Genomic DNA, 27,155 nt, shown 5'->3' on the forward strand with positions numbered 1-27,155 from the left:
CCCAGCTGCCTATAGGTGACTCTTTGTGTCTGATCTACCTCGGATTGTTTTTCTGAAACTATGTGTAATTCTCCAAATGTTCACATTAGGCTACAAAAAATCAGCCAACACTGTCCATTACATGTTTTTTTTTCTCTTCTCATCAGGTCCAGCTCCTCATCTCATCACAGGATGTTGAAAAATACAAAGTAATCAAGACTGAACTTGACTGTCTCCGGACAATGGTGGAGAAATCCGAACTGTGGGTGGATAAGAAGGGCAGCTCTGGAGGGGGCAGCCCAGAAGAAGGTAGCAAGAAGGAAAAGAAAGAGGTGTGCACAGAGTAGGCTTCTGGGATGGGGTTGTGTTCTTTAGTTTCCTGAGCCGAGATCAGATTCTTCTACCCCAAGATTGTGATTAATGTGGGCACAGGTGAATGGTTCCAAGGCCAATATACGTGTACCTCTACTACCAGATTAGCTCCTTTCCTGGAGCTACTGCTTCTGAGGTGTATTGTGTATTTATTTCATGCGGGTGGAGGAAATATCTACTGGCTCTCCTTTTCTGGTGCCGTTGTTATTCTCCCAGTGCTATTTCTGAAACAATATCAAGTAGACCTTAACTACTCAAGTGTTTGTCCCTGTGAAGGCTACTTCTGAGTCCATTCCAAGCACACAGATAACACTATACCAAGGTTCTCCAGGGATACTTCCAAATCTATTCCAATTGAGCAAAGAATTCCTAACAAAAGTCTTTCTCCTTGCCCTCTACTCCCCCCAACCTGCGGATTCAACTGAACCCATGTACCACCTAACAGAGCATGGACTTGCAGTAGATGTTTTTTCCCTGACAAGATTGACTTGATGTTTCTGTCCCAGCATCAGCCACTGCCAGACGAGTTATCCACTGAAACTGAACCCTTCCGTGCCTTTAGACCTTTTTTTGTATCTGTTTCAAACACGAATAATGCTCCAAGGTTTTCTTACTTCACATGGTCTTATTGTATTTTACTCTTTCCAGCAGGGTGAAGATAGGTTTGAGAAACCAGCTGTTGAGAAGATCAGTGATAACTACCAGACGGTGAAAGCGGTAAGACCGCCATGATGAGAAAGCGATGTCCATGTGAGAAGGAACTTGTGCTCCTCCTGATTATGGACAACTGTTATTGTCTGGTTATTATTCTGTTATTGGATTTTACATTACGCTAATGCTCATATACATAAGGGGAAATATTTTTCTGTTAAATTAATACAACAAACCAAATAAAAATAAAAAATGGCAATCTACAACAGACGTTGCATGATGAAATGGATAACATGTTTGTTTTGTTGGAAAGTATCACTTAAGTTTCTGGGTGCCAATTACAAAGGCTCTGTTAGTTTTGGGAGCTGCCATTCTGTGTATCTGAATTGTTAGAAGGACCCACACTGGGTACAAAACATGTCCAAATTATTTATCAAGTAAATACAACACAAGCAATATAACAGTTGTGGTAAATTAAAGCACATACACCATCGTGAAATCCAGAAATTCGACGAATGACCGATAGTTGCCCTAAGATGAACCTACTGTGTTATTGAACGTTGGCAAAGCAATGGTGGGAGAAGTCAATGCCTTTTTTTTATTAATAATATCATGTGTAAATTTCAGCCAAAAAAAAAGGATCTGAACGATACAATTCAGTGCGGCGATGGGTCGTGGCCAGAATAAATCTCCGATGCCCAAGCTCTAATCTGGTTCCATGTGTGCATCAGTCTGGAACGTAGGCCATCACTTTCTAGGATTGAGATTTATAAAGCGCAGACGTTAACAAATTCATACCTCCCAAACTGTGAGTGTGGTGCCTTGCTTAGCAAGCGATGCCATGCCAAGACTAATCCAGTCAGCGAGATAGCAAAAAAAAAATCCCGCAACCGCTGATGCAATCAAGGGTGAATGCCTTAGCATGATCATTTTGTAATTCCAGACAATATCAGTTTGCAATATTCCATTCAGTTTCTAGAAGATGTAATCCCAATACCCACGTATCCTTGTACAAGCAGCAAATATTTTGCTCTCCTCGTCCCCACAACTAAAACATGTTCCATCTTGCTTTAACCTCATTTCATACAACCGATATGGGGTATGGTAGAGATCATTCAGAAATTTAAATTGGTGCACGTTAATACGAGAGACATTCAAAACTGACATAAGTGTTCCTATTTTTTATTTCATTGTATTTTACGTCTACCCACAAATGACTTCTCCATTTACCTGCTCTAAGTTGGAAAATATCGACTTGCCTCACGATCTCGGCCTCTAAAGCATTTTATAGGCTGATCTTATGTTGCACGTATGTGTCACTTTCATCAAGTAATCCAAAATGTTTTTCTGGGAGGAGCTAAATCCTCAACTGCCAGACTTTTTAAAAAGGGAAAGCCGGCCCTGGAGGACCTTTTAAGGCAATTAAGTTTCGTCTTCACACAGCTGTCTAAGGGGCATATTATCAAGCCAGGCGATAAAATTATCGCCGTTTTAGCGGCAGAAAACTGCCGATAAAACGGCGATAATTGGCTTGATAATATGCTCTATGGAATTCCAATTGAAGCTCAGGTTAGATGTCCTTCACATCTAACATGGGCTTCTATTGGAAGAGCATATTATCAAGCCCATTATCGCCGTTTTAGCGGCAGTTTTCTGCTTGTTAATATGCCCCTAAGAGTATCAAGGTCCAGATCACCCCACTGTGAATCACCGGTGGTAAGTTTGGATTGTAGCCCAAGAGCATATATCGATTATAAAGAGAGATGCCAAATAATTTTCTAATAAAGATTCAGATTTTATGGTATACCCCTAGTGTCTTGAATCTGGTCCTCTTAAAATATACTGTATATATTACGCCTGAACATGTTTCATAACATCATAGCATAGGTAAGTAACCAGTGCTCTCTGCTCATACCTGCCATAGAGCAGAATATGAATGCAGCAATCGTAATGCCAGTAAGGACATGCCACCGCTGTCGAGGTAGTTGAAGATGCTGAATACTGTACCGATGTTTCTTATAACTCCACATAAACTTCTGCCAACTAGCTTTGATATTCTTAAAAAAGACTTTGGGAAGATAAAGAGGTATGCACCAAAATAAATATAGATAACACAGAAGTATAACCATCTTTATAATGTTACATCTTCCCATAGAGCCTATTCGTTTAGTGAAATTTTCTATAGAATGATCATACAGTTAGCTTAATTTAAATCAATGATTTCCTCAATGCTCATAGTCAGTTCTACCCCCTGTATGCTGCCAATCGAGCCTTTCTATCGTCGAAAGTCAAAGTGGGAACATTAGTAATAGCCTGAGTTTTGTTGACTTTAAGCCTATAACCTGAGACCTCAATGTATTCTGCAGCTAATGCTTCAACAGCAATCTGTGCGGTGGCCAGAGAGGATGTCAGAGTGGCCACATCATATGCATAGGCCAAGATTCTCAGTTCTCTGCCATACAGATGTAATGAGCAGATCATGTACCATCTTTGTAAAGCCTGAATATAAGGCTCGAGATAAAAGGCTAAAAGGATAAAAATTTGGGGAGAGGAGTTGGTCTAACGGCTAAGGCGGTCGACCTCGAATCTGGGGAACTGGGTTGGAGTCTCGGCAATTACGCTGAACATCCTGTGATTCTGGGCAAATCACTCAATCTCGCCGTGCCTAACAAAAAAGGAATGTAACGCAACTGGTGCTATGTAAAGCGCTCTGATACCCGATTCGGGTCAAGTTCGTGCTATATAAAACTGTAAAAAATACATTTAAAAAAAAGACTTGAGATAAAGGGCAAACAGTTGAGGTGAAAGAGTGCAGCTCTGACGGGTGCCTCTGGTGATACAAACTGGGTCTGAGAGAGCTCACCCACTGCAGACACTTCCCATTAATCCACTATACAGAAGTTTACCCTGCGGAAAAAAAAACAGGCCAAAACATGCAGTTCTCATAACTGCCAAGAGGAACCGCCAGGAGACCCAGTCATATTCTACCGACCACCCCTTTAGTATTAGATCTAGTCATCTCTGAAGAGCTAGGTCCTGAGCCGCCCACAGAGTCACCCAGCAAGGAGACTCCAGGTTCAAAGGGTAGAGATGTTGCCTATAAACAAGGAGAGGGGAGCAAGTTTATTGATGTAAGGTCCAATCCCTCTGAATCCCATAAAATCTCCAAATTGGGTTCAATTCTCACTGAGCAAACACCTTAGTAATCAGAACCTCCACCTGCATTGCTGCTGAAGGCCTTCTCATGATGTCTTTTGGTTTGCTACCGATAACGCCATTTCCAACACTTCCCTTTACAGAGCTATACTGTGATTTTGCATTACTACCTCCCCATTCTTCGCCTGAGCCAGGTTCCAAATCATCTACATCAGACAGGTTACCAGCCTCTGAGAGTGAATAAACGGCCTCAACAGTTGCTTGCAAGTTGGAACCTGCCTGATGGGTGACACCGGTCTTGATGTTCTGCTGACCATCACCATTAAAAAAAAGTCCTCCTCCGGCTGCATTTTTACCTCCTACGCGTTCTCAATATTCTCCACAGAGCACTGAACCAAATGCCCACTGGCCAAGCAAGGCTCACCCTTCCAGTATCTATCCTGGGCTGCCATCACCAGCAAAACTCTTACTAATCTCATAAGAGACGATAGCAGTCTTACAGTTTGAGTCCTTAATATAAACATCCTCCTTGGTTGCACGTGTGGTAGTAGTTCCCACTGCTGCCCCACAGATGGATTTGTTAGAAGGGACCCAGTTCGGCAGCTTTCCCAGCCCCACCAGAGCCCACCGCTAGTGGAGTGTTATTGGGACATATATATCATCCATAGTTTTCTGCAAGAGGACTGGTGAAATGGTACCCACTACTAGTGCCTGAGACAACTGGGGTGCTCTAAGGCCCTGAGTGGGGTCTGTCCTTCTCTTTTTTGTGGGGCCACATGTTTCAGCAGAGCATTCAAGAATATTAAAAATGGATCAAAGAATGACCCAGTGCACTAATCAATATTCAAAGGAGTCAGGGAATGTGCTAGGCTTTTCCTATTTCCTGAGCCGAACGCCGTCTCACTCAACAACAGAAAGGAGACTTGTGCTGAGACGTCCAACAGTCAGCCTCACTCCTCCTGAGAACAGCACCTCCCACATGGCAACAAGAAAGGTAAGCAGCTGTGCCACCATTAGACCTGGCGTCAAGTCTTTCTTATAAGTGAGGCTTTGCTGCCATTGTTTCTCTAGCTGTGCAGCACCCACCAGCAATCCTCTCTTCATCTCCTCCCCCATATGCTCCAAACTGGCTTCCACGCTTGAAGAACAATGCACCATGGGAAATCTAAAGGTACTACTGGGGGTGCTCAGCATATTCCCGAGGTCAGCCCAGTGAAACCATCTTGATCTGTTGAATGTAAGTATTGTTCACAGAGTTATCCGCCAACGCTTGTCAATCACTGGTTGATTGTAAATGGCATTCACATACTGGTCAGCCCTGAGAAGTTAACGTCAAATTAAATTCTACCACTGAATTCCAAATGTAGAATTACTTATCTGAATTAGTCAGAATCCACATAAATTGAATAGGTAGGTTTAACTTCTAACCCCTGTTCTGTCACTTTCTTATTCTCTCATCCATGTCAACTCCTACCATTGTATCTCCCCTTACCTGCATCCCTTTGTCTCCCTCCTCACTCATTCTCTTTCCTACTTTATCTCACCATTACTCCATGCTCCCTCCACTCTTTCCCCTTCTAGCTCTTCCACAAACCTACCTTGCCATGTCTTCCGTAACCGAGTCTCCATTTCTCCATGTCTTCATGTTTCCGTCAACTCTTGCTTTTCCATGTTTCCCTTCACCATTGCGTGTACTCCTCCATTTCTTCCCAGTCATTTCCAACACATTCCCATATCTCTGTTGAGTCCTTCTTCAATTTCTCCATGTGTTCCTTTCCCTGGTCCTATTGTCTCATTATCTTTTGCTACCCTACTTTCACCTATCCTTTTCTACCTATACCTGGTGCCGATTGTGGTGTACAAAATCTCCCTACTTCCACGGATAGAGTAATTTCACAGTTACACGCACATACACTCATCATACACCTGGGCCCATTTACTAACATACGCTCAAATACTCTACCAACACTGAACCTGTGGAAAGAAAAACTCCTAATCACCCTGCATCTACACTGAGGTCGCTAAGACCTAATTGTGACTGTCCTGAGTCATGATCTACACAATCTATACAACAATAATCAAAATAGAGTACTCAATAATTGACAAGAAATAACCACCAACACTGTATTTAAAATTATGGTACTTTATCTAAAATTAGTCAAAGAAAAATCAATCAAAATAGATCATTATTCTCATAATTACCTATTCTAGCTAAATGTCAGAATGGGTCAGGACAGGTCTCTCAGTAGAAGTCTCCCGAGTCGCCGTCCTCACAGCATAGATCCTCACCAACGCAGGTTTGGGAAGAAGTGGCAAAGTGGCAAAAACCCTCTCTAGGCTAACAATATTTATAATGAATTAAACAATAGAAGGCAACATAAAATGTTTTCGATATCCGCTGAACCGCTGAGCAGAGCGAGCAGGAAAGGATGTATCATCGCTACATTTGGAAAATCTCCGCTCAGAAAAATCACAAAAATAAAAAGACGGAACACGGAACTAGAATTTGAAAAAGTATCTTTTCATGTTCACATTTCCTCGGAACCAGCATTATGATCTCAGAGTTCATTCATTATGGCTCCTTTGTCCTCCAAGGTTGCTCAGATGTATTTGGATATTCGCCCAGAACTGCTGTCCTCACGGAAAACTTTAACCAGGCGAAGACTGTGGTCAGATGACTCTCGACCATGTTCAGCAAGGCCTTCTCATCACAAATCATTCACTCGAGGCCAGGCTGCAAACGGCAGCCATTTTATACTAGGCCAAACCGTACCATCTTAATTAAAAGAGACAAAAACAACGTTACCACAGCATAGTGATTAAACAGTGTTAACCCCACTAATACCCTTATGTGTATGTAATTATCTAGCCTTTGCAACACAAGAAAAGCATTAGTACATGACATTTAAAAAGCATTTTCGTGCTTTAAAATAAACAGCACTCAGCAACATTTATTAATAAAACATGCACATTATTAATAAACGACACAAATGCTTCCCCACGTGTAGTTTTCTCTTGTTATTTCTTGTTGGTTAATTAGAACACTTACACAAAACAAATAATTAGTAATTATGAATTAATAATTTTAATTTCTTTCGACAATAGACAAACCAGAGCATTAAAACCCAATAGATTTTCAACAGAAAACTCTGCTCCAGCAATCCCCCCTTTGGTGATATTATCACCAGATAAACAACCCAAAAAAAAAAATTAGTAAAATTTAAGTCCCAATTTTTAGGAGAAACTGGAAATGTCTTTTTCTTTTTCACAACACTAGACACCAGACTCCCTTTCATCATCCCTCTTTGTCTCCAAATAAACACTCTCCCTCAATTCTTCTAATTCTATTTCTTGTGGATCTCTTTTTCTTTTATTTCTCCTTCCAATCTTAGTATCAATAAAGCAATAATTATACAAGTCAAAGGAAACAATATCTTACCTATAATAGTACTACCTATTTTTGCAATAAAATTCTTAACAGCAACTATTTTATTAGCTATTTTAGTCCAAATACTCTCAGCTTCCAGTGGTACTAATTCTTCATGCAAATCAGTAATATTTTTGATATAGACCTTCAGGTCTTTGCTTTCGTCTGGAATGTAAGTGCAACAATGTTGAACTTTCAATATTCCACAGACCCCACCCTCCTTGGCTAATAGAATATCAAGGGCAAGTCGATTTTGCATAGACATGGCACGTACGGCAATCAATTCCGTATTCACCAAAACAAACCCTCCAGCGGTATTTGTCGATAAGCGATCCACCACTGTTGACAGTTTCCGAATTCCATATGCATTCAAAGAAATTCCCACCGCTGGAATTAAAGCTCCAAAAATGTCACCCACTATTTCTGACCAAGTTTCTCTCTTAAAACGTGTTAGTAAATTAATATGTTCTACATCTTCTATTCTATCTATATGAAAAATCTTCGGAAAGACCAGGCCCACATAACACGTGCCATACCAATGGTCAGGCAACTTGTAATAAGCCTTGTTCCCACAAACATAATACACTCCTGGGAAAACTGGATCCTCTCCTCCTCTAAAACCCCATCCTGTCGCAATGAAGTATGTATCATGACACTCACTAGTCCCAACAAAGTATGTATCATATTGGGATTTCTTTCTTGTAATGCACAGCTTACCCTTCTGTGGTGCATCTAAAGCTAAAGTTGGACTAGCTCCATTTCTCAATTCTTTTCCCATCTCAATGTCCCAAATTGTCTCACTCACTTTGTATTTCCCTGCCTTTTCATGCATACTCAATCTCCTTTCCTCCACCATGTTTAGGAAAGCTTTCTCCTCTTCTTTCAAACTGCAAGTTAAATTATTCTTAAAAATGTAATCTAATGTTAATTCTTCTTTTTCAATAAAAATCTCACCAAAAATGTTAGCTTCTTTAGCTGGATTCAGCTTCTCATTCATAAGCAATTGCCCAAAAATACTATCTTTGTTAGACATCTTATAATCTATTTTCCCTAGCAAATAAAAAACACTACTTAACACACTACAAGAAATTCCATACGTAGCTGGTAAATGGTGATAAGTAACACCCTCTGAAACGGATGCAGGTAATTGCATACAAACGTAACAATCCCTCACTTCCATTGTCTTCACATATTCATACAACAATTTCGAAAAAACATTACTAGAAAAATCATTAATTGACCTATCTTTATGCATGTAAGTATTACTAATTCTAGTTGGAACTACTTTTTGTGAACTTTTCTCTACATTAGTCTCATTCTCAGTATGTATTCCAAATGTACCTATTGTAACTCTAAATGTAACTAATAAAGCTAAAACACCCCATAGTAGCATTATTAATCCAGTACAGCAACAGCACATTCTACACCATCTTTTCAAGAAGGCACATCTACTTTGATTATTCTCTATGTTAGCCATTTTACTACTTTGACCGTGTCTTTTGACTTAGCCTCTACTACTCCACTACTGTATTACTCTTTATTTCTGGATTATTTTAAACAGCTAAATTTCAGACTTTTCTCCTTTTCACTTTTCTCCAAGTGATTTCTTCAGTTCACTCAATTTGGATATTCATCACTTTTCACTCCTTCTTCTTCAGCAACATCAAATTGTATCAGATCATCAACAACATCCTGTGCATCCGACTCTTCTCCAATGTCAGTCAGGATAACTTTTAAGATTCCAACAGATTTTTCCTTTTCCTCAACCACTTTTCTCAAGATCTCCTCCGAATTGTCTCGATTCACTGTTTCTTCTTCTTCTCCTCCTTCAGACAGTGCCACATAAGACCATTCCGGTGATCTGTACTTTTGGTTGGGTTTTCTAATTCTCTTTATCTCCTCAGGTTCTCTTGACTCCTTTTGCTCCTTTCTTTTTACTTCGTTTTGACTCAACACCTCATTCACTTGTTCAGCTTTTGATGTATTTGCTCTTATCAGTCTGTATCTCAGCCTCTTCACTCTGTTGTTAGGCCAAAAATCTCCTCTTACAACCTTTTTCGGTCTCGTTTCTGTATTATTTCTTTCTCCAATCCAAGTTCTCTTTCTCAGAACTCGACCTTCTGATTTTTCATTCTCACTTTCATCCGATTCTGTTTCAAATGCCTCTTGTTCTTCAGCAGTTTTCTTTCGCTCCACAGTCTTTTTCACTACTGTTTGAGACTTCCCTACTTCTTTCCCTCCTCGAGTCTCCAACACGCAATCTTCTTGCTGTCTACTTGTCCCTTCACCTAGCTTATCAGGAATGTTCCCTACACCTCCTCGGGGGTCTTCCGCAATCTGTCCCTCTCTATCTTCTTCTGACCCTACTTCTTCAGGTATAATCTCAAGTGGTTCTTCAATCTCTTCCTCTTCTGATTCAGGAGTCTCTGTGGAATTACTCTTTTCTCTTCTTTTTCCTCCACTGCTTTTTGGAACTTCAGGCTCTCTTACAGAATCTGATCTCCCTTCTGAGACTCTCAATGGTTCTCTTGAAGTTTTTTCTGTTTCTTTTCCTGAACTTTGATTTTTTCTCACTGGTTCTGGGTCTTCATCATCACTGGAATCTGATTCTTCAAAATACTCCTTGCCAGTCCCATCCTTTGGGTTTGGAATTCTCAGAGTATGACTCGCATGTACCCAGTTTTTCACACCAGCACACTTCACTGCAGTTGTCGTAGTCAAAATAACTTGTCTTGGCCTTCCCCACCTTGGAACCAAGCAATTTCTTCTTCTGTGTACTTTAATCCTCACCCAGTCCCCTGGACTCAGATCATGAGCTTGCTTCTTCTCAAGTGTGGTAGCTTCTTCTCCAACCTGGTGAAACACAGAATGAACTGCGTCAGCCAGGCCTTTACAGTAATCCAAAATCATGTCATCAGTTATTGTCATCAACTTATTGACAGGCACATATGCATGTCGCATTGCGCGTCCCATCAAAATTTTGTGCGGACTTAACCCAGTAGTTCTATCTGGAGTAGATCTAATAGTCATTAGCACTAGAGGCAAGACATCAGGCCATTTCATTCCAGTGGCTAAACACATCTTACCAATCCTGTTCTACATCAGGCCATTTCATTCCAGTGGCTAAACACATCTTACCAATCCTGTTCTTGATTGTGCCATTTATCTGCTCAACCACACCAGAAGCCTCTGGCCTGTATGCACAATGTAGCTTTTGCTGTATGCCCAATGCTTCACAAATCAAACTCATGAGCTCATTATAGAAGTGTCCACCTCTATCAGACTCAATCGTTACTGGAAACCCGTACCTAGGAATCAACTCTCTTAACAGTAACTTTGCCACTGTTATTCCATCATTTCTCCTAGTCGGATAGGCCTCCACCCATCTTGAGAACAAACAGACTACCACTAGAACATACCTCAGTCTGTTCACTTGGGGCATTTCAATGAAATCTACCTGCATTCTCGTAAAAGGACCACCTTCTCTGCCTATCGTTCCCAGACTCACCACTGTCTTTTTCCCAGTGTTAAATTGCTGGCAAATCAAACATCTTTGACAGATGCTCTCTGCAATTGTTCTGAACTTTGCATTGTACCAAGTCTGTTTAAAAGACCTGATCATCGCATCCCTTCCCAAATGTCCCTGGCCATGATACATCCTTGCCATTGTCGACAGCATGGAATTAGGCATGACTGGTCTGCCATCTCTATAGACCCAAACATGGTCTGTTTCTCTTGGGGCACAACCTGCCTTGATCCAGTCTTTCTTTTCTTCCTTTCCTGCCTCATCCTGCAACTGTTTCACTTCATCCCACGTTTCTAGGACATTAGTAAACATCACAGAACAAAAAGACATTTCCCCTTCTCGTTCCCTATTAATTGAGTGATTGTTCTTAGCACAATATTGTGCAATGTCGTTAGCAAATCTGTTGCCAACAGTCACAAAATCATCTCCTTGTCCATGAGCAGCACATTTCACCACTGCTAATTCTTTAGGCAGCTGTATCGCCTCAAGCAATTTCCCAATCACTTCAGCATTCTTTATTGGAGTCCCACTCGACGTCAAGAAACCTCTCTGTAGCCAAAGTTGGCCAAAATCATGCACAACTCCAAATCCATACTGACTATCAGTCATCACAGTCACTCTCAGATCTTTCCCAATTTCACAAGCTTTCGTCAATGCCACCAATTCTGCAACTTGTGCAGATTTCACTCCTTTCAATGATGATGCTTCCATTACTTCTGAAACCTTGCACACTGCATATGCTGCACTCAGCACACCCTCATCATTCCTCAGGCATGATCCATCTACAAACAGCACATGATCACTCTCAAGTAAGGGAAGATCCCTTATGTCTGGTCTCGGTTTTGTATAGTAATCCAGCACATCCAGACAATTGTGATCATCTTCTGTCTTCACACCCACATTTTCAATATCCGGCAACAATGTCGCTGGATTCACATTCACACATCTCTCCAAAGTCACATTTGATGCTCCCAAAATGACTTTCTCATATTTAGTCAGCCGACTATGTGACATGTATTGAGTTCTACTTCTTGTCAAAAGAATTGCCACATTATGAGGTACGAATACCCTTACAGGATATCCCATTATGATTCCCTCACTATGTTCCAGACTTCTGCATGTTGCAGCCACAGATTTCAGACAACCTGGTAAACCCACAGCTACAGGGTCAAGTGTCGATGAGAAGTACGCAATAGGCCTTCTCAGTAATCCATGCTTCTGGATTAACACTGAAAGTGCACATCCATTTCTCTCACTGCAGTACAATTCAAACTCTTTCTCATAGTCTGGCATACCCAAAGCAGGGGCTTCACACATTCTGCTCTTTAGCTCCTCAAATGCTGCCATTTGTTCTCCATCTAGTTCCAATGGATCTGTCATATCACTTTTTGTCAGCTTAATCAGTGGCTTTGCTATCAGCGAGAAATTAATTATCCACTGACGACAATAACCCACCATTCCCAGGAACTTTCTCACTTCCCTCTGGGTCTTTGGGGCTTTCATTTCTCTGATAATTTTGATCCTGTCATCAGTCACTTTTCTCAGACCTTTTTCAATATTGTGTCCAAGATAATGCACCTCTTTTTTGCAAAATTGCAATTTAGCTGGAGATACCTTTAACCCTCCATCTGCCAGATGATTCAGTAAAGCTATGGTATCTACTTCACAAGCTTCACGTGTCTTTGATGCCACAAGTAAGTCATCAATATATTGCACTAGTACTGAGTTTTCAGGCATGATCAAACTCTCCAATGACTTTTTCAATAACTGATTGAATATCGAAGGACTCTCCGTATACCCCTATGGGATACGACACCATGCTAAAATACGCTGGCCAAACCTAAATGCAAAAATCGGCTGGCTGTCATGATGCAATGGAATTGAAAAGAAAGCATGACACAAATCAATCACTGTGTACCACTCAGCATCATGTGGAATCTGATACAAAATCACTGACGGATTTGGCACAATAGGACAACATGCCACCACAATTTGATTAACTTTTCTCAAATCCTGTAAATCCTGAACTTCCCATTAGGTTTCTTTAGACCCATTATCGGTGAGTTACACGGGCTACTCAATAATTCTCTCAGAACTCCTTGCTGAATCATTTTCTCAATAATAGGAGTTATTCCTTCAATTATTTCTGGTGTCATTTTGTACTGAGGAATGTTAGGATAAGTAATTCCCTCTTTCACTGAAATTTTCACAGGATCTACATTATTCATCAATCCCACATCCTCTCCAGTAAAATCCCAAACTGTCCTTTTCACTGTGTCTCTCAGCTCTTGAGGCAAATCCTCCGGATCAAACACAGCATATGCACCAATTAACTCACTCGCTCTATTTTCTAGAGTCACTCGGTACAAAACATCCTCATCTGGTGTTTCAAAAGCTATTCCATCCGGTGTACAAAAATTGTACAATTCATCTTACAAAGTAGATCCCTACCTAACAGATTCACTGGACTAGTGTCACAGACAATAAATCTGTGCATGTCTGAAAATTTCCCTATTTGTACTCTTACTGGTTCAGTAAGACGTGTCTTGATTTGTGTATTGGCTACACCAACTACTTGGATTGCTTCATCCGAGAGAGGAAGATTTTTAATATCTGTTGACCTGACAGTTGATCTTGTTGCACCTGTGTCTACTAAAAAAGTAACACCTTCTTCATTTATTTTTCCATCCACAAATGGTCCTTCCTGGTCTATTTCTAGAGTTGCACCAAGTATGCACTCTTCCTCCTCTCTTCGGCACCGTCAATAATCACCTTCAGACTCACTCCCTTCATTCTTTAACAAGTACTGCTGTACCTGGTTAGAACGCCTTGGTTTGTTTACCTGCTCATCACTGTAGAATCCCGAATCCTTATTATACTTTTGTGATCCTCTATTCTGCGGCAAGGGCGGTTTTGGCTCTTGACTCTGCTGTTTCACAACAGAAGATTGTTGCTGCTGTCGATTATTCCCTTCGTTCTGCACCTGTTGATTTAAGGATTTACTCTCATTATTCGCTAATGGTGGATTGGTACATTCAGATCTCCAATGTCCCAGTTGGCCACAGTTGTGACACGGGAACTTTTTCTTGGCTTCCTCAAGATTCCCCTTTCCTTTCCCTGCATATCTAGGTCTATTCCCTGGATTATTTCCTGCATTATTCGCCTGTTCCACCAATTGTGCTTCCTGTCTTTCCGCAACTTTCACTTGTGCCCACATTGCTTTCTCTTTCAGCTTTCTCTGTTTTGCTTCAATTTCATCACTGAAGTATTTTGCATGTCTCAAAATCTCATCTATTTTCTTACTCTGCCAGTCCACTGTATGCTCACGAATTCTCTCACTAATCTCAGGTCTCAGGCCATATACAAATCTGTATACAAAATGACTCAAATCCTTGTCACCCAGGTGTTCATCCCCACTGAATTGTTTAAAAGCCAGTATCAGCCTCTCATAAAAAGCATGAACCGATTCTTTTGCTTCCTGATGTGTTCGATCTATTTTAACCCAGTCTGTCTCTTTTGGAGGTACTTTATTTTTCAGGTATACGATCACCTGCTCATACTTTCTCATTACCTCTGGATCTGGTGCTCCTGTTCTCTGATCTCTTGGATATTCCTCAGTAGGCCAACTTACAACTATTTTACACTCAGCCCACAAGTCTGCTGGAACAATTATATCAAACAGACTATTCAGGTCAATCCACAGCACTTTTGACAATTTCACAAACCTGTCTACCTGCCTATACCACTCGACGGGCTTTTCTCTCAGTCGAGGGAAATCATTCGTAAATGATAAAATATCCTGTCTAGTCCATGGAACATGTACATATCCTCCTCCAGGTATTTCTCTCATAGGATAAGCCTCCACTGTTTTCTCTTTTTCTCTCACAGGAAATGCTGAATAAGTCTTATTTCCTGATTCTTCTCTTTTCTTGTACCACCTATCCTTCCACTTCTCAACATCACCCCATTTTCGCAATAAAGCGATCATCTCTTTAATCTGTCCTGTTCTACCAGCACCATTCAGATTTTCAATGTCTTTATCTGTGAAATCCATCCTGTAAGACTTCTGCAAAGCTTTCACTTTATCAATGTCAACTCCATGCTCATTCGCTATTGCTTTTAATCTGTCATGTGTATTTTTAGCTCTCCAGGTGATATTTTTACACATAAATAACAATTCACCATCATGATGATTTGTTAGAATTTCTGTAGGAACTGTCCCTGCAACAAGCTCTTCTAATTCTACACGTAACCTAGCCACATCAATTGCCTGTGAATCTTTATCTCTCTTTTGAAGAACTTTGATCCATTCATTCAAATCCTCAGCTGTTATTTCAGTGGATTTTCTCACTGGAACCACTTTCTTCTGCGGTTCTAAAATCGGCATCCCTGAACAACTAGCTTCACCAGCATTCAATCCTGAATTAGACTGTATCTCTAATCCTTCACTACATGTCTCATGTCTGGATTTTTCTGTCCTTTTTCCTGAATCTCCTGAAGGACCAGCCAAACTTGTCAATCTATTCCCAACATATGGAATCACCAAACCATTCTCACCTGTCCTCTGCTTATCAAAAACAGGCATAATCGGACCTATGGTTACGGGCACCGTAACAGCGTCTAGATTCTTCGTCAGCTCTTTAATCTTTTCAGTCAACTCCGATGTAGTTCTGGCTAATTCTCTCGTGTTTTCGCCACTGCTTCTATTCTCTCTTTCCCTGAAAGGATTACCACTTCTTAACTCAGGTGTCACATTTTCTGTCTCAATGATACGCAATGTATCTCTTATCGGAGAAACAACTGGTGTGCTCTCTTCTGGTTCTGGTCTATATGGAGGTGGTCTTTTGTAAATCATGTCATTCAAGACTTCATCCTCATACTCATTAACTCCATACCTTCTCACTTCTGCCTCTGTACCCTTCTCTTCAATTGTTCTCATAGGGTATAATCCCTCTGACATACTAGCATCTCGCCATCTCTTCATTCGATCATGATGAGTTTCACGATTATGTCTCCTCCCAAACATGTACCTATAATTTCCCCCAGACCTCTGTTTTTCTCGCTCATGTACTTCCTCTTCCCATTCCACTAAAGCCTCAAACTGTGTCGGCCTTGGTCTTGGGTCAAGACATAACATCTTTTCCCGCAAATTTTTCAACACGGCAAAATTAAATGAACCATGTTCTGGAAATGCTAGAACACCATCTTCCTTTGTATACCTAACCCAATTCTCCAACCATATACAGGTATGATACCCATATCTCGCAGCCCTGAAGGATGCAGGCGTTTTCGATGGAGGTAACAATTCACCTTCTCTCGTTTTAACATCTTTATCCTTGTCGAACCAATTTTTAATCTTTCTAAACAAAGATTTTTTCTTTTTCTCTTCTTGGTAATACATTTGAGCTTTTACCAAACTTTTCTAATCCCTTCCGTAATACAACTCAATAGTACGATGTTTTATCCAATAACAGCGCGACTCACACTAACGCACCAATCCTGGAGCGTCTACGTCACAAGAATACAAGGTGACTCTTTCCAATCTTTGCGCGGCTCACACCAACGCACCAATCTCAGCGCGAGCACTGTTCTGATCTAATATCCAATCAGAGCGCGGTCTGTTTGACGTCAGCAGTCGCTGCAGTCTCTCCTGCTCCTGTCTCCTGTCAGTCGTCTACCCCTCCTTTACAAAACTTCTCAGTAGACTTCGTGTCAGATTCTACAAAATCTATTAGTTACAACATATAAACATCTCCATTGTCTGCTTCGCTAACCAAAGAATAGTAAAGAAAATCTATTTCACAAGAATCCCGTTGACACAGTAGCATGCATTCATTAACTGTTTCCTCTAGGACTGCTCCAAAGAGTATTACAATTAACTAAATATATGAGCATTTACGCACATTCATACAAGAAAATGTAGTACATACACACAGAATCGTGCTTTTCCCGAGAACAGCGAACAATCTGCCCCACTACAGAATTGTAACATACGTTAACCAAGCAGTGTTTACCTCTGCCCAGTCCTTCAAACAAGCTCAGAGAATACCTATTACTCCTCCCGCGATAAGCTTTAACGATGAACCTTACGGATCCCTGGGACTTAAGACCAGAGTTTCACAGATAACCTTCGCTACCATACACACTCCTTTTATACCAGAAATATTTCTAATAGTAACACACAACAATGTCACTAATTCCTAACACAGACAATGTGACGCGCAACTTCAATTGTCACACGTTTTTCCCTGCATACGTACAGGACCAACAATCCCGTCTTTCCCGAGAGCAGCATATACTTCCCTCTGCCCTACTACGGAACCGCTACCAGCTCCCAAATTCCAGAAGCACTACATAAAACTCAGCATGACGACTTCAACATTTAGTATTAGTACATATACCAACATCAATCAATAATCAATAAATCAAAAGCCAATGTACAAGCAATCTAATCAGATCAAGACAATCATCAATAACCATCAAATTCTGCTACCAGGAAATTGGTGCAGATTGGGGTGTACAAAATCTCCCTACTTCCACGGATAGAGTAATTTCACAGTTACACGCACATACACTCATCATACACCTGGGCCCATTTACTAACATACGCTCAAATACTCTACCAACACTGAACCTGTGGAAAGAAAAACTCCTAATCACCCTGCATCTACACTGAGGTCGATAAGACCTAATTGTGACTGTCCTGAGTCATGATCTACACAATCTATACAACAATAATCAAAATAGAGTACTCAATAATTGACAAGAAATAACCACCAACACTGTATTTAAAATTATGGTACTTTATCTAAAATTAGTCAAAGAAAAATCAATCAAAATAGATCATTATTCTCATAATTACCTATTCTAGCTAAATGTCAGAATGGGTCAGGACAGGTCTCTCAGTAGAAGTCTCCCGAGTCGCCGTCCTCACAGCATAGATCCTCACCAACGCAGGTTTGGGAAGAAGTGGCAAAGTGGCAAAAACCCTCTCTAGGCTAACAATATTTATAATGAATTAAACAATAGAAGGCAACATAAAATGTTTTCGATATCCGCTGAACCGCTGAGCAGAGCGAGCAGGAAAGGATGTAGCATCGCTACATTTGGAAAATCTCCGCTCAGAAAAATCACAAAAATAAAAAGACGGAACACGGAACTAGAATTTGAAAAAGTATCTTTTCATGTTCACATTTCCTCGGAACCAGCATTATGATCTCAGAGTTCATTCATTATGGCTCCTTTGTCCTCCAAGGTTGCTCAGATGTATTTGGATATTCGCCCAGAACTGCTGTCCTCACGGAAAACTTTAACCAGGCGAAGACTGTGGTCAGATGACTCTCGACCATGTTCAGCAAGGCCTTCTCATCACAAATCATTCACTCGAGGCCAGGCTGCAAACGGCAGCCATTTTATACTAGGCCAAACCGTACCATCTTAATTAAAAGAGACAAAAACAACGTTACCACAGCATAGTGATTAAACAGTGTTAACCCCACTAATACCCTTATGTGTATGTAATTATCTAGCCTTTGCAACACAAGAAAAGCATTAGTACATGACATTTAAAAAGCATTTTCGTGCTTTAAATAAACAGCACTCAGCAACATTTATTAATAAAACATGCACATTATTAATAAACGACACAAATGCTTCCCCACGTGTAGTTTTCTCTTGTTATTTCTTGTTGGTTAATTAGAACACTTACACAAAACAAATAATTAGTAATTATGAATTAATAATTTTAATTTCTTTCGACAATAGACAAACCAGAGCATTAAAACCCAATAGATTTTCAACAGAAAACTCTGCTCCAGCATACCCACTTCTCCATAATTCCCCATCCAATATCCTTCTCTACCTCTCCCCTTCCTTTGCCTTAGCTGCCACCCCTCCATGTCTGCCTTTACATCAACACCTTAATTTTTCTGATTATCCTCCTCCATCTCTCCAGATTAATACCTTTCCCCAGTTCCATGTCTCCCACTACCAAATCTGCAATGTCCCATTGTGTCTGCCATGCATTCTACACTTTTTCTGTTTATCCTGCTACCTTTGTTTACCCAGTATGCCAGCATTTCACCTAAACCCATACTAATATTTCAGACACATTAATGGACTGTCAGTGGTGTTGCTGCTCCTCCTCTGTTCTCTGTAACTCAGTAATAGCCCCAGCTCCATACTTTATTCACCAGCTGTTTGAACAAGTTGGAGTCCCTCAGAAACCGCAACAGCCTTCCTCTCTTTCCCATCTTTGACAATCTGAAGCTAGTCTTGGCACCAGGACCACCTATAATAAGCATCCCTGGGGGTTGACAAGTTGTGTGGTTAGTTCCCTGTTTGGATCCTCCATTACAGTACGCAACTGAAGGCAATGGAGCTGGCCACAGCTCATCTTCCCACATACATATGTTGTCGAGAGAGGAAGTGGAGTGCCTCTGCTGTTTCCTCCTACAAAACCCTCATTTCAGAGTGATGCACCCATGCACACCTCACAAGTCTCCATAACCACCACTCAGTTTGCCTCTCTAAATTTCAGAACCACTCCAGAGACGTTTCTCCTGATTTAATCCACTGAAAACCCACAAAACCCAGCAAGAACTAGAAAGAATAATCAATGACACTGGTGAAAATGTCAGACATATAGTCCAAATAAAATGAGTGACTTTAGAGAATGTTACAAGTTGACGTAATTAACAAGTCTGTAATGGTGAGAATACCTGCTCTCTGATTATCTGATAACTTGTCAGTGCCTTTTAGGCCATTTAATTTGCATGAATCTTCTTCTCTAAAGTATGTGACCCATAGCAGTTTCCATGTATTAAAGTGCAATTGCCGGTCAAGGAACAGATTGAAGAATCTGCAAAATAAGGGAGTGATGTGTCATTTGGAAGAAGCTGAGTGGACTGGACCACAAAGCAAGGCACTGTTGGATGGCTCTTCTTTGACTTTGCTTCTTCCTTGATTTCTGTACCCTACAGATTTTGGAACGGTTGAATAAGATGTGTGGTGTTGGAGAGCAAATGCGCAAGAAGCAGCAGAGGTTGCTGAAGAACATGGATGCCCACAAAGTGATGCTGGACTTGTTGCAGATCCCGTATGAGAAGGTAAGCTTGAGGCTTCTCAAGAGTAAGACAGTCTTGAGAGTGAGCAGACTGAAAACACCAGCCTTCTCTTTATGGATGAGAAAAATAAGAACGTGTTTCTTACTCCGCACATGCAAGCATCTCCCAGGTTTAAAGTAATGCACATGATAGTGCTTGGTGTTATCCAACTTGGTGGTAGACCTTTATAGAACTCAACATTGAAGCACCCCAATGTCTCTGGGACCTGTGACTGTTTTGTTACTCACACTTTTTTCAGTAAACATATCCAACAGGCCTATATTCTCTGGAATGCATGGGTAAGGTATAATATCAACAAAAAGGGTTTCTGAAGAGTAATTTGTTTGGTCCTCATTTCTCCTTATTTTAATATTTATTTCCTAGTTATCGTCCCCAGTTTCTGCAAGTGTTTGGCAGATGCCTGTGCAATCGCTTTTGGAGCTAACAGCTAATGTTTTGTGGTGCTTTTTCACTCACTACATGTTTTTGGAGGGACTTAAATGGGTCATTGCTCTTACCCCGCCACATTACCTACTAGGATTTACATATACTGCTCCCTCAATTTATATCAGTGCCACTTGAACCAGTGGATAAGCATATATTAAGACATTTATTACAATCAAAATGGCTTTATAATAGCAATTGCATCATAGCGTACAATTAGTGAACTTCAGCCTTTAAAAATGGGAATGCAGGGGTGAAACCTTAAGTTAACAACCATGGCTGCTCATGCACTGCTGCTGGTTTTCAACTTGGTAGGGGGTCTGCCTGCGGGCTGCTGAACACCAAGTGATGCTTACGACAGGAGACTTGTATGTTGGTACAAAGCCTGGTTCTGTCATTGGCTTCTGCAGGATCTTCTGCGAAAACTGCAGCAACCAATCGTTTCCCTCTTCAGGATTGTATGTATTGATAAGACAGTGGGGAAAGAGACAGCAGGGACTCAGGTTCAGGTGTTTAGAGCATTGCACCCCGTCCCCATTGGTTGCAGTCTCCTCACACATTCACCCTCAGGATATGGAGGTGGGCGCTCCAAGCACATGTTGATTTCACCAATGTTGGGCTTTGTGCATTGGTCTAGATGACGGATAGGAGGAATAAAGCCTAACCCCAAGAGTGTACAGTTGACCGATAGGCTCAGGAAGAGTTCTGAGGCAGAGTAATGTTGGCATGACTAGAGTTATTAATGTAATGCCTGGTAAACAGTTAAGAAGATAAAAACAACATTTCTTAAAGCCGTGGCAGAGGACAGATGGTGGCGATTTTGGAGGAGATTTTGCAGGTGACAAGTTTGTTGTAATCTGACTTAATTCCCTTTCCCCTCTCCCCCCTCCTTTCCCTCGCTCGTTAGTTTGCCCTGTGTAGAATGTTGGAGCGGACGCTCCTGTTAGAATGTTGACAGAACGTTGGCATCTCACTTCGAGAGGCTGAAGGATCCGTACAAATAAACTACTTCTCCTGACTAATATCATATTGGGAGTAATTATTACAACATTAATTTTGGCGACGAGCTGCCTTACCGTACTGGGGACGGTCCGGATCCTTCCCCCAGCGCCTTTCCACCTCTCCTGGCACTGGATTCTTCAATTTAGCCGTCATCCGTCTGGTGCTGTTTTTACGGGGGTCAGCTTTCATCTTTTCACCACACAGCGGACTGTCACCGGAGCCCTGAGGCGTGGAGCTGTTCCCGGACTTTGCTGCCTGCAATAAGCGGTAGGCTGCGATGCGATGAGAGACTTGTTGTCCCGCCATTTGTTCCGTGCCAGTTCCTCTTGTGGTGCCGCTTTATTATAAAAAGAAACTGACTGTGTGCCTCACGTGAACGCTTGCTGTTGGCTCCGGTAAAGTCGTATTTTGACCGCTGTTGTCAGTATGGGGGTTTGAGAGCACCTTAGACCCGCTTTCGGTCCCATGCAAGTTAGTCCCTGCTGTGGTGCCATTCGTTTTGCCACTGCCTCAGTCATCACGAGCCATACATAGTTTACTCACGTGGTGGACTGCAGCGCAATTATTCCCATGGATTGTGTTTTGCCGCAAGAAGTGTGTAACTGAGGGGACGTTTGAGCTGCTCTTCGCGTGGTGAGATACAGGTGGCAAGAGCTTCGTTTTCCAGTCAGAACTGAAGCGAGGTCGTCTCCCTTTCAGGCATTTCCTGTTTCCTGCTGTTTCTGGTGTTTTTCTGACTGAACTCCTGTGAGGCTGCTCGCCAGTCAGACACTGCTCCCCGTTCCTTCTACGCTGCTCCCCCTGCTGGGGAAATAGCACAGCGCACCTTGATTTTCTTCAAAGCTCATCCTGCCTGCTGTGTAATCTTCGCTGACAGGCTCAGTCACGTATTTCAGTGTTTTATTCTGTACTTTGCCCCTCAGTCTGTTCATTTCGTAGGGGTGCGGACTGTGGTTATTCTTATTATCACATTCTCCTCTGGGGTTTTTTTCCACTGTCAGCCTTTCCACTCGCTCGTTTATATTCCTCATTTCTTCTACCTCTTCTCCTCCTTCTGTCTTCCTCTTCCCTGGATCTGCGTTTTTCTTCCTATCTCCGCCATGTCTGCCTTTTCAATGTCTCAACCCCCTCCGTTTCTGGATGAGAGTGGGGATCCTGTGATCCCATGGAAAAATGGGTAAATCTGTTTGAATCATACCTAATAGCAATTGGGGGTGACAGGTTTCCTGCGGTGCGGAAACAACATGTTCTACTGCATAACCTGGGGAAGCAAGGGAGAGATATCTTTGATGACCTACCGGATTCAATGGTTGAAGATGCACATGAGGGTGATGGGGGCGAAGGGGAGGCCCAACGGGATGTGTATCAGCTAACACTGTTGAAACTAGAAGCTCAATTTGGTGACAAAATTAATATTGTATTAGAACGCCACAAATTTTTTATGCGCATTCAAGGGAAAAATGAGAAAGTTATAAATTATATTGCTGTTCTGAGAGGTTTAGCCTCAACATGTGAGTTTGGGATGTTAACTGAGTCACTAATTAGAGATCAGCTTGTAAGGTGTACCTGTAACAAGAAGATCCAAGAAAGACTTCTTGCAGAAGCCCCTGATTTAAAACGTGCCATTGACATCGCTAAGAGCATAGAACATACAGCTTACTGTATGAATGAGATGAAAGAGGCTGTGGAGGTAAAACAAGTAGCGGAAAACAACATACACAAGATCTCCAGTAGAGACCACAAACGCAAACCTTCACCGTCCAGCCCTGAAGTACACACTGCATCAGGAAATAAGTTAAAATGCTACAGATGTGGAAATCCCAATCATCTGGCCAACAGCGTAAGGTGTCCTGCAAAGGGAGTTTTGTGCAGCAAATGCAAGAAAAGAGGCCATTTCTCAAAATTATGCCACAATGCAAAAAACACTGTCACCCACATGATAAGCAGTGAGCTGGACCAACAGCAACCAAGTGAGGATATAGTTTTCCAGGTGTCCAGTTTTTCAGATGGTAACAGCACTTCCTATCCCAAGTGCGAAATATTTCTGGACAACATTATGTATGAGGTTTACGCAGACTCTTGTTCTCCATATACCCTCGTTAATGAAGCCACATTCCTGGCCAATTCGGGAACAAATGTATCTAGCCTTTTACCTCCAGACATTAGACCAGGGGGTTATAATCAAGATCCCATACCACTGGTTGGAATGAGACTCATGAACATCAACTTTAAAGATAGATCAACCGTGGGAAAAGTCTACATCACGAGGAATGGTTCCAACCTGCTGGGGTGGAAGCACCAAAAGGATTTAGGAATCAAACTAGACCCCAACGCACCGGAACCTGTGTACCTGATCGACAGGGTCAACGTTGGAATGGAAATATGCAATCGATTCCCGGAGGTGTTTACTGATAAACTCGGACTCCTAAAAGGCTTTCTCCACAAAATCAGACTTAAAGCCAATGCCAGACCTATCATCCACAAACCAAGGTCTATCCCACTGCTGACGAGGGAACCGCTTAAGAAGGAGCTGGACAGATTGGAAGAGTGCAAGATTATTGAGAGGATCGAGAGTTCTGAATGGTTGGCGCCCATTGTGGTAGCGGCCAAAGGGAGTAACAAAGGGATTCGTCTGTGTGTTCACCTCAGGGACTTGAACTCTAACATTTGGGTCGACCGACATCCCCTCCCCAACATCAATGAAATGGGGAGGGGATGAAATGAAATCCCCTCAGAGAGTTATTGAAGAAAGGGTCTGAATTTATTTGGAATCAAGATCACCAATCAGCTTTCCAACTCATTAAGGAAGCCATCGTTGATGCACCGATTCTGAGTGCTTTCAATCCCAATGCCAGAACTACTCTCACCACAGACGCCAGCGCGAAGGGTTTGGGAGCTTCCCTGATGCAGAGGACTAACGGCCAGGAAACTGTGATCGCTTTTGCTTCTAGAACTCTGAGAGATGCCGAGCTGAACTACTCGACGATAGAAAAAGAAGCATTGGCATGCTACTGGGCCATAAACCATTTCAAGTATTTCCTATGGGGCATCCCGTTCGTATTGAGGACGGACCACAAACCCTTGATACCGTTATTCTCCACTAAACGGTTGGAAATTACCACTCCTCGTATATCCAAATGGGTGTTGAGTCTACAAGGGTTCAACTACACCATGGTATACGTTCCAGGAAGTGAGAATAGGGTAGCGGACTGTCTCTCCAGACTACCAGCGACCAATGGGAACCTGTTGGATAACCCACCAGAGGAGACCATCCTCTTGGTTGAAATTCCAGCCATCAATCCAGAGGAGTGGGAGAAATCCGTGAGTGAGGACAGTGATTTCGCTACACTGAGGAATTTGATAAGCAAGGGGTGGCCTGCTAACAAGAATGAGGTGCCAGAGTCCATGCACCATTTTTGGCCGGTGCAAGACGAACTGTCCCTTGTTAAGAACCAAATATGCAGAGGGAGTAAGATCATTCCTCCAAAAAACATGTATGAAAGGTTAATACAGATTGCCCATGAAGGTCACCCAGGGAGGAGCATGACGAAAAGCAAAATCAGGCAGCACTACTGGTTCCCTGGGATGGATTCGCTAGTGGAGGACCAAGTGAAGAATTGCACAGCCTGTAGTAGTTGTGACAAAACCAAAATTGTCCGCAAAGCACCGTTGATCCCCTTGGAGGTCCCTACCGTGCCATGGGAAAAGGTGGGTTTGGACATAATTGGACCTCTAAATCTACTTAACCAATCCCATAGATTCATGTTTGTTCTTATAGATTACCACTCTCATTGGATTGAAACGAGAATGGTATCTTCTATCACCACTGCTTCGTTGTTGAACTTCTTAAAAGACGCCTTTTCAAAGGAGGGCATACCAGGTGTCATAATAACGGACAACGGAGTTCAATTCACTTCAGAGGAAATGAAACAGTTTTTATCCACTCTGGCCATTTCACACATCAAGGCCCCGCTCTACTGTCCCAAAGCCAATGGATTGGTTGAAAGGGCGAACAGGATGCTGAAGGACACCATCCAGCTTGCTTTGAGCTCCCAGATTCCGGTGGAGGAAGCCATCAGGAAAATGCTGTGGTCGTATCATACATCACCTAATGCTGTATCTGGAGTGTCACCGTTCGTATCTCTCAAAGGGAGAAACCCGGGTTCCAAACTCACTCCCAACTGGCTAAATGGAGGAACTCCCGTGTGGGTGGACAGAGACGCTGTGTTGGAGAAAACTCACAAACACCAACAAGAGTACAAGCACAGGTACGACAAGCGTTGGGGAGTTTCACAAAAAAAATGGAGTGAAGGCCAGTGGGTGGTGGTTAAGAAACCATCCCTGTCAAAGTCCAAATTCTCCTCGTTTTCTAAGCCACTGAGGATAACTCGGGTTAACAACAATTCAGTGGTGCTGGAAGATGGAGGCACGTGGAGTATGGACAACATAGTGAGGTGTCCTAGCACTGGTTCCAAACCTACCTATGAGGAAGTTTGCAGTCCTGAAACGCCTGATGGGAGGGAACTCAAAGTGGCTAGGGTACGGAAACCTCCGAGTTGGCAATTGGACTACAAAATGGGACCTTAAGCCTTCCTCCATCTTTTGGGTCAGTTGGCTGCTATTATGGGGGGGGGGGGTTGTGGTGGGAGTGCAATTTTGTATCTCCTCATCTAACCTTGGTTGGGTGTATATGTTGTTACAGGCACTCCAGGATGCTATTTTTGCATAGTATTGTTCCATCCTCCTGCCCCCTATCCTTGAGGTATGTTCATATTGAAATGTTATTCTTGTGTATTTCCTTTGCAGTAAATGTCATTACAGGCGCTCCAGGAGGATATTTTTGCAAAGTATTGTTCCATCCTCCTGCCCACTATCCTTGAGGTATGTTCATATGTAATGTTATTTTTGTGTATTTCCTTGCCCCGCAGGGAGATGTGTTGTAATCTGACTTAATTCCCTTTCCCCTCTCCCCCCTCCTTTCCCTCGCTCGTTGGTTTGCCCTGTGTAGAATGTTGGAGCGGACGCTCCTGTTAGAATGTTGACAGAACGTTGGCATCTCACTTCGAGAGGCTGAAGGATCCGTACAAATAAACTACTTCTCCTGACTAATATCATATTGGGAGTAATTATTACAACAAAGTTGTTGAAAGGCAAGAGTATGATACGCACTGTAGCAAAAAAGTGGGACATGGTGAAGTGTTTTACTGCAAAGGAAGCATGAATGTGAAAGGTGGAAGAAAATATATCAGGAGAGGAGGCTTCAGTGGCTAAGACGGCCTTGCAGATCCAAGTACCACAGGTCTTCAAGAACAGGGTTTGGGCACAATATTACAGTTGGAGAACCGAGCAGAAGTATATGAGGGAGCAAAGATGCTCAAGGAATGATAAGTTACACCCCTCTGTCAAAAAAAGAGATTGTTTCTTCTGTGGTTTGTGATTTTATTGTGACTCGTGACCATACCTGAATGTTTTAACTTTGCAGTAGAAAAGAGGG

At 42.1% G+C, this 27,155-nt stretch overlaps 1 protein-coding gene across 1 annotated transcript in view; it reads left to right on the forward strand.

Moving 5' to 3' along the window:
- ITPR3 (inositol 1,4,5-trisphosphate receptor type 3) overlaps positions 1-27,155 on the forward strand; it is an 895,552-nt gene that overhangs the window by 575,187 nt on the left and 293,210 nt on the right. The window contains 3 exon segments of the mRNA XM_085647149.1: positions 147-311; positions 1,000-1,068; positions 20,093-20,218. Coding sequence (XP_085503275.1) covers positions 147-311; positions 1,000-1,068; positions 20,093-20,218 — 360 coding nt within the window.

The sequence above is a fragment of the Triturus cristatus genome, chromosome 1_1 (assembly GCF_964204655.1).
Source record: "Triturus cristatus chromosome 1_1, aTriCri1.1, whole genome shotgun sequence".
NCBI lineage: Eukaryota > Metazoa > Chordata > Amphibia > Caudata > Salamandridae > Triturus > Triturus cristatus.